The following is a 12,992-nucleotide window of genomic DNA, read 5'->3' as shown; positions in this document are numbered from 1 at the left end:
CTCAGATCTGGTATCGCACGGGGAGCATGTGTGCTACGTCTGATAGCCTTTTGTGGGGGAGTGGGATACTGTTCAAAAGCGCGGTCAATACCAGAGTAAACCAAACAGTATTAGGAGCAATACTGACAATTCAATGACATGTCAAAAGGCGTTAATGCCTATACAACCGAAACGAACTCGAACGAGTCTGGGATGGATTTCAGAGATCAAAGTACCCTGAAGTTCGATCAAACAATGAAGGCTTCAACGTAAAGCAGCCACTAGTCATTGGTATCTGCCTCCAGAGGGCATAGGACAAACAAGTCTCTGTGCAGGCGCCGGGCTCATCAAGGGCAAACAATATCGCAAATCCTCCTCACACGATGGGAACAAAGTGCGACAATCCTGGATACCCATCTTGACACATCTCTCTCTCATGGAGATCTCCACAGAGCATTGGCGATGGTGAGGTAGTTCGAGGCCAAGAGCCATGTCTCAGCGTACCCCACTATCGCCTGCCCGATTGGGAGGCAGTCCATGATCTGATTGGTCAGTCCTTCCAACCCCAGCAGCCTGGTTCGAACGCAACGATGAGAGACACAGATCCTCGGCCGGCTAAGATACAAGGACCACGAACGCTGACATGATCTCGGGCGTTGAGAGGTAGCAGGGTGAGAGACGTATTCGCGGCCATTTGTGCAGCTCTGATGTGGAGGAAACGGAGTGGCGGCGCCACAATTGATGAGCCTCACCTCACCTGGGGTGTAGATGCTGGGTTGCGCTTGGCGGTTATGCCAGTGGTGTGGTCACTTTGGCGCAACTGGGAGACCATGGAGTGCGCCTGGGAGTCAGACACCATTTATGTGTCATGGCTGGTTGAGGAATGACAGTTGTGGTTGAATTAAAGTTTGGCAAAGGTGGGAGAGATGTGGTTGTTTCCGGTTGAACCTTGGGGAGTTACGCTGGACAACAACGCACTCAGGGGTGATAACGTACATTATAAGCGAGTCGCGCACTCTCTACCACCCCATGAATACTATCCTCAATTACACCACATCAACACACAGAATTAACTATAATTACATCAGAAACAGCTAAATCAGATGATTCTGCAGTCTCCTGGCAAGTGCGCGCATTATGGCCAGGCTTACCGTATATACTATATCACTGAACCTTCGTACGAAGCCCCCTTGCATTACTACTATCCGGCTACGTTTTTTACACTCCCTCCCTATCTATGGCCTTTTAATTTAGTAAATCCTGTGCCTCTTATACAGTAAGTAACCCTCTAAGCTTTACACGTATTTTTTTAACTTTCCGGCGCTTACTTAATACTTTATTAGACTTACGGAGCGAAGAGACTTCTATACGAAGGAAAGTTACTTAGTATATTATAGCCGTTATACCTTTAATAAATTAATTTACCGTAATTAATATTAAAGTCGGAAAACTATTTTATAATTAATAATACGAATATTAATAAATATTAATTATAAATTAATTTTTTAAGGATTATATAACATTTATAAAACTTAAGGTTATATAGTACCGGACCGTAAATTTAAAAATATTAATATATAAAACTTTATAAATAATTTAAAAAATATTTTTTTTTTATATTATATAGTATAAAGTTAGTATTTATAAAGTTACTTTATATATTTTTTTATTATAAAAGCGAAAAAAGCCTTGCAAAAAGTATAAAGGAATTCGAATTTATTTATAATTAATATATATATATATTAAGTCCTTAATTTAGCGACTATATATTTATTTTCGCGGCTTAAAGTAATTAATATCAAGTAGTTAAAGGAAGTAAAAAGAGTATAAAGGTATATAAAGCGTAATAATATTATTTTATTAATAATAACGTTTAAATTCGGTCGAGTAATAACTTTATAGCCGTTAAAGATTAATAATTAATATTTACTTTTTATATAGAACGCTATATAATAATTAAAGTATTTAATTTAATCTAAGCTTACCGGATTAATAATTTATTTATTATCGGTAATTACGATAGGCTAAGTAAATAATAAATTATATTTAATATATTAATTAGTAAAGTAATATTATATAATTAAAATAATAAGATAAAAGATAGCTTAACTAAAACTATTAACTTTTTAAATTACCGTTAATTATTTACAATTACTAAACTAAATTAATTTCGCTTTATTAAAACCGTTTAAAATCGTAATTACTATACCCGCGAAAATAATATTCATTATAAATTTAATTTCGTCGAAATTATAAATATTATTATTTATAATACCGTACTTAACTTTAATATTCCGTATAAACGTAAATTACTCGCTAATAACCTTTAAATTTTCGTATTTAGCTTTTTAATAATCGTATTTACATATAAAATATATATAGAACTATAGTTAGCGTTTAACGAAGTTATATACCTAAAACTTACTAATAAAAGGCGCGTTATATATGCGTAAAAGTTAATTAGCTTTATCTTCTACACCACGCAATTTTAATAAAAAAGCTCGCGTATATAGCTTAATAATATATTAAATAATAATATCCTCTCCGGATTAAATAAGCTTCTTTGATTTGGGCGGAGTATCGCGTCGTGCAGGCCGGCTAGCGCGTCGATTACGGAGCGTTAATTCTAGAATATTATAGAGCCTCGCTGCTACTCTAACGCTTAAACGCTTATTATTCTAAAGAGCTTTAAGGGCTAAGATTACCCTCACTTCTTTTAAAGTAGGTAGCATGTTAGGTTGTGGAGAAAAATGATGTTAAGTGTAGAGAGAACGCGTCGCAATAGTTAGTGCGCGACTCGCTTATATGCGCGACTCGCTTATAATGTACGTTAGGGGTAATAACCACCTAGTTTGCCTTTGCTAGATAAGCAACCTCCCAAATAACAGCTATTGGGTCATAGATCAAGATCTTCTGGAGGATCTAGCAGAATACTGTTCGAGTATGTCATCTACTGCTGTGTTCAGGGTGATCATCCGGTTGCTAGATGGCACGCCTGACGAGCAGGGCTACATTCCTCCGTGTTTGAGTGTCTCACTGTACTATGGCTCATATACACCAATACTTGCGTGATTACAATAGATAATCATGCTTATGACTAGTGCCGTGATGTTCAAACAGGACACTTGCCATGCATGAGGTCTTCAGACAAGGTACCAAGGTTTCTTGTCATTCCACCTCCAGTTCAAGTTGCGGTCTTGCTCCATTGCGTATATGCTCAATGCTATACCTGCGTTATTGTGGTTCACTTAATCTTATGTTCCAAACCTTGAGCGACAGTATATATTGCAATTTATCTGATGGTAGTTTTGCTACTGAAAATTGATGTTATACCTTTGGTTATTCTCGGATTTATCACAAGGCTACGGTCCTTTTGCAATTTAATTCGGGAGAGTTTTCTGCTCCAACTCCTTCATTGGTATGTTTTCTTCTGAACAGTAGGTCACTCAAGCGCAGAGTGGTTACTTTTGCTCTTAATAAGACGTACCTAACCCACATTGGTCGGACAGTATGACGAGCACTGTCGGCGTCGAAGGGCCACTTTTGTAAGATCTATCTTCTCTCAGAGCCCTCACTCCCGCTGCCTTTCTGTTAAGCTTTCTCTGAACACTTCTCTCTCTCCCAAAGCACCATTTTCTTCGCAGGCCAGCGACTTCATCGCACGACCTCACTGATAATGGCATTCGATTACACAAATCACACATTCAAAGAACCTGACCATTGATGAACAGGTGTCTTCGGATTTCACGGATCAGGTTGCGATGTCAATTCCTAACCCTACGGACCAGTTGGGACCACTTGTCGCCGATCAAGATGATCTAAACTACAATTATTACAATCTAAACTACATATCCCGTGGTGATCAGTTCACCGGGTTGGATGAATACCTGGAAACGATCAGTGACCTTTTGAACAACTTGCGTGTGGCCACCAACCATCAGCAAAGCTTTGGCCTGAATTCCGTCGATCGCTCAATTCCCGGAGGTAACTTCAACCACCAGGATTCTGTGGGTACAATCCACGTCCTAGCCGCCATGCGAGGTTCAGTCAGCATCCTCATTCTGGTCCGGAAAACGCTCACGACAGAACCATCGATGCCAATTCTCTTCCTGGTATCTCTAACCAGCTCGCGGCGAGTGGTATTATCCAATCTGGTGCCAACCCGCTTAATCATTTGGCCGCGCATGTTGACAATAACATCGCTGCCAACTCTCCTGGTCGTTTCGGTGCCCCCGTCAACCATTATGTTGCTGCCAACTCATGACACTCCACTTGATACAGCTACGGCCGATGGCACTGTATCCTACTCGCAACAGCCCGATTTGATCAACAATCAATCTCCGCGTCCGGCAACATCGACTACAATCCTACCGGTTTCGATCCCGCCAACCTCGATATGTTTGGGACCAGGTTCTCCGTTAATGATATCCCGGATCCCTTTGCCCTCAACGTCATTGATTTCAACATCTTGGATCCTGATTTGAATTCAGACCCCTAGAGCTGATCCCATTTACGAAGACCCCGCCGAGGACAGCGATCGGCACGACGGTTCACAAGATTTGGACTATGGCAACTGGTGGGCCCAAGTACCTTGATTATATTCCTCTATCGTATCTCAAGAAGCTCCCGAGGTTTGGACAGTTTTTCTCTCTGAAAGGCGATCCCTTGTCTTGCGGGACTCTCCCCATCTAATGGTTGCGTAGGTGCCTAGTTGCTTGGGGAAACAACCCAGTAAGACGTTGGCATTGCTTTCTTTGGTCTTTCTACCTTTTCTTCGTGGAGTTTTAACTGATGTGTCTGAGGCAGTAGATAAACTGACCCTTCCCGGTTTTAAGGGTCTCGTATTTACCAATTGTTAGCCGAAAACAGGAGACATATAGATAGGAGGGAGCTGGAAGAGGTTGCTGTATTCTATCAATGAATTCAAAATGATGTGATTTCTGAGTATTGCTTTTGCCGACCGACCGAGAGCGCGGCGGCTTCATCATGAACGAGGACGATTCTGGTCTCTCATGATCGAAGCGTCCGACATCTACAACGGTGACTGGAACAAGGACAATATCGCAACATCGGATGCCGAAAAGTAAGCTCTCAAAAAACAGCTCTACGATGTCATTGCAGCTGATTACCCCGAATCCAAGAAGAATTACCAAGCCAAGTGGGTTGAGAGTCTACAGCCCGTTCGATTCCAAAGGCCTGGGTCATTCCATTGGTTATCAAACAGGACCGCTATCCCTTCCGCGGACCAAGCGAAGGAGGAGAAGAAGAAGCTTCTCTGGGGAGTTCTCACCACTGCCTGTATCCTGGCGAAGAAATCTTTCCGAGCAAGGGCATCTGTGAGCGTCATCCGGACCAAGTCGAGTTTGCAGCCTATGGTACTTTGGTATGTAGGAAAAGAAGAGAACCGTCGTCGAGGTCCCATTCAAGGCGGCGAAATGTTGACACTGATTTTTAGCTGGCTCTGATCAGGATGTCTCGCGGTGGGATCGGGGTGCTGAAGGCCCACAGAGGGTTGCACTACCAGGTCTATGACTCTTTCACCGAGAGATGGCAAGCGCTGATTGAGCTTCTTCAGGTAAGCCTGCTCCGTTTGGCAAGTCCATCATCGTGAATACATACCTGATGCATTCTTCTTATTGGTCCAATGCTACTCGGTTTGAGCTCCTAACTAAGCTAGGCATTATGGAGATATTTGCGGCGAATCCGAACTCAGAGAGGGCCATAAGCTGAAATCTGTGTTCAATCGGTCACCCAAAAACATGGAACCCAACTAACATCGATTGATGTCTTGATCAATGCAGGCGAAGGGCACCTTTTCCCGGAACAACCTGCGCAGGGGTGCAGAGAATAGCTGCCCAGAAGCTCGGGTCGAGCAACGTAATAACGTAATCAAGAAACGGAAACAAGAGGGTGGTGGGTGGGATATCGTGTCCCACCAGGGTGAGAACCTTATTCTCAATTGCGGCCCGCCGCCTTTCTCTTAAGGTGAGTTCCCTCATTATACTTTTGCTGACTTCCAAATGATCAACGAATTCAAAGCATGGGCGATTTCCCTCCAGCCTCACTGTTCCTGCCCTGAACCAGCAACAAGTATGACAGCGTACCACAAAAACATGCCGAACATGCAGACGCAACAGCTGGGACCCCTTGAGTCATGCCACCCGCATCAAGCGCACACAAATCAAAGCCCTCCGATAGCAAGGCTCTGCGAACCTTTGCGTGGTTTTCAGCTCATCATAGCCGAATTCGACAACACCAAATGCAGTGTTCCCAATATGCGTTTCATTGACGTTTTTCTTGGACCAATTGAATCGCGTTTCAGCCCATTTCATGACCCCCAAGCTGTCAATGGAACGCCACGAACGCCTGCTGCTCATTCCATGGGGACAGGGTCCTGTCCATAACGGCTCAGCGCATGATTAGAACATATAATCGGCATCCAGCGGTCATGGTAGTCGCATGAAAGCTGATTTCTTCGCAGCGTTGTTGGTGTTCAATTAAACCGCCTGTCCAACGATGACGACCACAGGCGAGGGGCCCATGCAAAACGCGAATCCCTTGGAACCAGGCAGCGTTGACGACGCCAGGCCACTGCCAGCTAACCAATCCATACCAGCAAGGATTCGCGAGCGCCTCAATCTGCAGAAAACACCAAAGACTCCTGATAACCCCCAGGATCCAGGTGCACCCACTCAGGGAGAGGCAAACCAAACCAATCCCAGCGCCATCAACAAGACACAGGAGTCCGGGAATGCTGTGACCAGTATTCTTAGGGTGAGCAACTGAGACTAAATCAGACGCGAAATGCATTACTAACGCCTATAGCCGTTCTCGGAACTTCATGTCTCCTACCCGGCAGGCAACCATTATATGCCGTGCGTTGACATCATTGCAATCCACGACATTGGCGAAGCACTGGAAACGGCCTGGGTTCATCGTAAGAAGCTCAAACGATACCAGAACGACCCCCGGCGCTCGGTGAACACGACATCAATTCTCAAGACAAGCCTTGATGAAGCCCGCAAACTGGGTAGTGATGGTAGTCCTGCGCCTGGTCAACGGCGAGGGAGATATGAAATGGTCCAGTCAACCGTCTTATCATGGCTCCCAACGGTTCCGGAGACAGACATCGGAGGTACTGATGATGCTGAAGCTGAGACCAGGTTGGAAAGTCAACAGATGTCCAAACGTCCGATCTCGCCGCGAGACCAAGATGAGCAACCACAAGATGCGCCGGTTAGCAAGCCAGATGCTTCGAACCAAGGGCCGGTAAACGTCACTGATGTTGGAGTCCCAAACAAACCGTCGACAGATAGGCCATCTTCTGATCGTGGGACAGAAAGACGTGTCAACTGGCTGACCGACCCCCACATGCTGCCAGCAGAGATTCAGCGTGCCCGAGTTCTGTGCTACACGTACTCTGACATAGAGACCGCCTCCAATGGACCATTCAAATATCTCGACGAGAAAGCGGCGGACCTGCTCGAACGTCTCGCACAACTGCGACCTCCGGGTGAAACTGGGTTCGCAGAGGTGCCTATCGTCTTCATAGGCCTTGGGTTTGGCGCGCTTATTGCTCAGCGGGCTGTCGTCAAACTTCGACTGGCGGAGACGGATGACGCCAAATCAAGTATACATCTCGGCTTAGTTGCTGGCGTGCTTCTGATAGATGCGCCTTCTCCTAGCAAATCCTCAGATCTCGAGCTGTACCCGCGCAGTCGTAGCCAATTATCAAACAGAACCTGGACAGACGACTGGTTTGGAAGCAGTGATAACGGTGATTTGGGCTTGATCAAGGCCTCAGACAGCAGAAAGATCGACGGTTCTTATCTGTGGAACACATTCTCAAGCACCGTCTCGGCAAATCAGATTTGCCTAGCATGGCACTACCTCCCAGTGAAAGAGGGTGACAGGGTCAGTAGTGCCTTACCAGAGCTCACTTCAATTATTACCACGCTTACTAACTACCTACCGACAAGACAATTGTCCCCAAACACCCGTCAGTGATGTTGCTAGAGAGAAGATCCAGAACATCCCACCGGCTTAGCAGATTCGACGGTAATGAGGATGAGGACTTCAAGTCTCTGGTCGAGATTATTAAGCGATCTATTCTCGTCAAGCACTGCACCGCACAATCCACAGTACTGCGAGCGCGTCTTCCAGATCTTTCCAAAGAACGATTTCCGGTCAATCTCAAAGACCAAAAAGGGTTGACCCCGCTACACCTCGCGGTGGAAGCAGGCAATTCAAGCGCTGTCAGGAATCTTGTCTACAAAGGCAAGGCGTCGCTTACAGAAAAGGACAACGACGGGAGATCCCCTCTGACGACGGCCATTCGCCAAGCAGTCCAGGAAAAAGACGCCAAGAAGGCCGTCTTCACCCAGATAATCAAGCTACTTGTGAAGGCTAACACGGGCTTGCAAGTGGATGACAAGGATATTCTCGGCAACTCCCCCTGGCACTACGCAACTGGACTTGAGAATGCATGGATCAAGCGGTTGAGGAAAAACTTGATCGTAGGGAACTCGTTAACGATGAATCACGTGTTGGAGAAAGTCACCAATCCCGAGCCTGGCTCGACACAGGCCTCGGCATGCGATGTCTTTGACATGTTCCTGTTGGAGATATTCATGCAAACGAAACGCCGTGGGTCAAAGTGGTCTGAAAAGTTCAATTGGGACTTTGCAACTGTGACAGACGTAATCTACAGCGGGGATCTCGGGGTAACCCGTACGCTGGACATGTCGCGGCCAGACAGCCTAGCGAGAGAGAAGGCATTGTGTCGCTGGGTGCATTTACCTGCCAATAATGTAAGTGTCCCTGCACAACATTCCAAGTCGCAGAAACGCTGACTGTCATACCTACTAGGAGCAATGGGTCCATGTACGTACCTGTTTTTCCATAGCCTGTGCGTTGATCAACCAGTTGGCTTATTCTCACTAGGACCTATTGATCAGTTCAGGTATCCAGGACGGTTCCATGGGTGGTCAGCGCCATCAAGGTCAGTTTGTTCTTGTACAGAGTGCTCTCAAAGTCCCGCACCCTCGGTCATGGCTGTCCAAACGTGTACCATGAAGTCTCTTACTGACAACTCCAGGTTCTCCTGTGATCGATCGTTACATGATGCCGCAAGCCAAGAGATATAAACATTCCCATGGACTCCCTGAAGAGACGCAGTCCACTGAAAGACCGAACGCAGTCCGACGAGGAAGCTCGTCAGAAAGTGGAATTACGCTTACCTTGGGTCCTGGAGATGTTGCCGCTGTTGACAAATTGGGGTCTAGCCAATCTAGTGTGTCCGAGTCAAAGGAGTCTGATGCCATCGTGATTTTTGTAAGTCTGGTGGACCATCGAGTCTTGGGCGAGAAACAGACATGCTGACCCTCGGTAGCTACCCATTTTCGGCTTCGAATGTCACCGGTACCGCAAGTATCTCAGCGACGCCATCTCGAATGCTTCCGGTGAATTGAAAACCTCACAGCAAGATAAAGTAATTTCAGAGGCTGCAGCATCCAAGTCTTCGCCTTCAAGGCATGCTAAGAGAAGAAGCCAAGTCTCTTCTTCATATTATTCCACGCCCAGTAGCCCGTTCAAGGATGCTGCCAAACTGCTTCGGAATGCCGTGCCTGTTAGCAATCAATCGCTTCTGTTAGACGGCTACTTACGCTCGCCCAAGCCTGTGCATTGTCGCCGCACGCTGGATCAGTTTTCTTATTACATGCTAAGCTCGACTGAGACAAGAGACAAGAGTCAGGTTGCTTATAAATGGGCCAAGGACACAAAGGCATGCGACAAGGCCAAGGACAGGCCCATCATCATGGTTGATCAGCTGTGGGTGTGGATTCTCCATAACGGTACGTCTGCCAACACGCTACATGGTATAGCCTACTGACCCCGATCAAAGGGACCGTCATCACGAGCTTTCCAACCACATGGAATGGAGACGAGTCTTACGATCTCATGAAGGCCCTAATGGCCGAGCTTGGAGGCAACAAAGAAAGACCACTCATCCGCTCGGCCGAACACCTGCTCCACCTGATTCTCAGAACAAGCCTTGACTTTTGCAAGCGGAAGGGGCCTGCGGGGTTTCGTTTTGAGGATTGCTTCAGAGGTTCCATCAACAGTGTGTCTGAGAAGCAGAACCTCCTTTTTGACGAGTTTCGTCGAATTACCACTCGATTAGAGAAGGGAAACCTCAGTCCGAAAAAGAAGAAGAAAGAGATCGAGTCCCTCTTACGCCTTGACGAGGAGACAAAGCTTCTCATTGAGATTATGGACATCCAGGATGAGCTAACCATTATCAAGACTATTTTGTCACAACAGGAGACGGTGCTTCAGAGTCTTTTGCTACTCTACCCTAAGAAAGGGAGAGATGACGAAAGCGACGGGGAAGATGATGCCGATAAGCCGCTGCGGAACCATGAAATTGAAGGTTTAGTAAGGGAATTGCTTCGAGCCTTTGGGCAGGGGCCGGTAGTAAACGATACCTCGAAGGTTGGGTCAGATGTGCCACCTAGGCATGTTCACTTCCAAGAGGTCCTGTGCCATCAACAGGCCACTGGAACTCTCCCAACCGACAGTTCAATACAAGGTGGTGAATGTTCCAACGGTGGAGAACTCGCTCGAAGTTCAAGCCAAGGAGAGTTAAAGAGGAAGGGGAAGGAAGGACGATCTGAACAACAGGCGGCAGGACCCCCACCACAACTGACAAAAAGCCTAGAGGCGAAAAGGCGAGATCAGGAGGAATGGGGACCGACGGCCTTGTCCGACCGGGTAAACAAGCCAGAAACGAAGAAGCAGAAAGCTCTCCTCACCCACCCTGACCTGATGTATGGGACCCTCGGCATTGTTCAAGGTCACATCCGAGTCGTCACAAACATGTTGGAAGTGGCCGAAAAAGTCCAATCCTTGGTGAGTTTTGGCGCAAAAAGGCCCTGAGAGCCTTCGCCGTTATTAATCTTCAATGACAGCTGGAAAGTCTTCTTGACTTGAAACAGAAACACGCGAACGGCTGGGAGGCGCGATTTTCACGTGAAGGGTCGGAAGAAACGCAGAGACAGGAAAATGTGAGGTTCCAAGTTCCCATCTTATGATGTCCTTGCTGACGAGTCGCCCAGACAATTCTCTTCTTCACAATTGTGACAGCCATCTTTGTAGGTTGTCCGGCGCTTTGTTCCTGGTATTTTGATGCTAATCATGGGAAACCCTAGCTGCCGCTATCTTTTATGGCCAGTTTCTTTGCTTTTGGACGTCGATATCTTCCCCAAAGATGAGGCCTCAGAAGAAACCTCGTGGCCGCTCGGTCAAGTTTGCGGTTATCTGTGTAAGCTCGCAAAAACTGTCGTCTACAAATCGCTGAGTGCTAACATTGGACCATGTCACAGTTGGCATCTCTGCTTCCATTTTCACACCATTAGTCATCATAGCGGTTTACGTGAACGACCTGTCTGACGCTGTTCGGAAGGCATATCGTCGCCTTGTAAAAAAGAAGGACGCACAAGGCGGTGGTAACAAGGCTCCTGGTGTCGACGGTCAAACTGGGGTTATACTACGTACCGGCGATTACGACTCAGACAAGGAAACCACAGTTGTTGATCATCAATTTCCACCGCCAAAGTCCCGAGGAAAGACTGCCTCTTTGAACAAACCTGTCCAACAAGGGGGATGGTTGAATTGGTTTGGACCGCTTAGGTACTCTGCCGGCAGCAACGATCCCGGTTACGCCAAACTATTTGGCACATTCACCTTTCACACCCATATCCCAGGGCTTCGTCGCCTGTGGAAGTGGCAACGGTATCTCCAACGGAGCAGACGGAGTCCTTTCAGTGGTAGCCGTTGGAATGACAGATACGTCACTGACTACCCGCTCCACCACTTTCTGACTGGGATCCGCCGCTTTCTATTTCGTATTGGCAACACACTCTTCATGTGTATTGTACTACCAATGTTGGTGGCCATTGGGCTCTGCCTCATGGGCAGAAAGAAACCAAACAGATCAGTACGCCGCCCACGACGACCAAGGAGCGACGTCAGCAGCTCGTACTGGTCCATGTCTGAGGAGGAAAGCGATACAGACTCGTCCTTTGAACATCCACGAAGGGGGCGTTTCCGGTCCGAACCTCGCTCTCGCTCGGCAGATCGCAGAAGCCACCGAGGGTCAGACTCGGACCGCCACTATCCGGGTTGGTTTGATTTTGATTCAGCTGGGGGTAGCGAGCGAGAGGATGGAGAAGAGTGGTCGATTGAGGCGCGGTCTCGGAGGACGAGGTCTTTACGAAGGAGATCGACTATATCCTTAGCTCTTTCTGGCGGTGAGAGAGTAAGTGGAATAGAGCTAGAAACACCGTCGACTAAGCAGAAGGGGAAACGTCAAGGGAGGTTGCGGAGGATTTTGGCTAGGTGGGGGAAGGCTAAAAGTGCAGATACGGAGATGGGAGAGCGGGCAGTTCGCTAGACTTGTGGGCGTGGTTTTGTATTCTGATCTCAGGGACAAAGGATGTGGCATGAGGAATGCGGACACTCTTGGACCTGCTTTGGTGGCACGGTATGTCTGGCACCAGAACAGGCCGTCGCCATTCAAAACCCCTTTTACTGGATTCGCCGCCCGCTCATACAGTTGCTCAGAACACACCACTTACACAACTACTGGATCCATCACTTACATGAGCAGAGAGCAGGGAGCAAATAGAACACGCGAATGCCCCTCCAAAGCTCTACGAGCACTTGAGTTTTTCGGGAAAACTGATTCGTGAGCAAGTGAGGTTTATCAAGGGTCTTGGTTAGGTTTATACTCCGAGCTTCACACGAATAATTGTGGTTTTTTTTCTCAAAATAGTCTCAGCTTGAAGGTTCCGCAGAAGTATTATAATCACGAGCTCAATCAATATGCCTAGGATTCCTTTCTTGATCTATTTTTATTTTCCTTATTTTCCTCCTAATTTTTTCTTCTTTTCTCTCCATGCACACCTCTCCACAGTGCCAGCCCCGACTCTCACTACCACTTCTTCCAACCT

The 12,992-nt window shown here is 46.9% G+C and overlaps 1 protein-coding gene across 1 annotated transcript; it reads left to right on the top strand.

Annotated features, from left to right (window-relative positions):
* The first annotated feature begins 6,004 nt into the window (after positions 1–6,004).
* Positions 6,005–12,888, top strand: QC764_302370 (uncharacterized protein). Its single transcript, XM_062945355.1, has 10 exons — positions 6,005–6,753; positions 6,805–7,893; positions 7,959–8,789; positions 8,923–8,980; positions 9,077–9,312; positions 9,371–9,833; positions 9,884–10,890; positions 10,950–11,045; positions 11,213–11,302; positions 11,364–12,888. Exons 1-10 carry the CDS (start codon positions 6,496–6,498, stop codon positions 11,394–11,396), a joined length of 4,161 nt encoding a protein of 1,386 aa, XP_062801305.1. The 5' UTR covers positions 6,005–6,495; the 3' UTR covers positions 11,397–12,888.
* The last annotated feature ends 104 nt before the right edge of the window (positions 12,889–12,992 follow it).

Source organism: Podospora pseudoanserina, chromosome 3, assembly GCF_035222485.1.
Source record: "Podospora pseudoanserina strain CBS 124.78 chromosome 3, whole genome shotgun sequence".
NCBI lineage: Eukaryota > Fungi > Ascomycota > Sordariomycetes > Sordariales > Podosporaceae > Podospora > Podospora pseudoanserina.
This window is presented reverse-complemented; position numbering and strand designations above follow the sequence as displayed.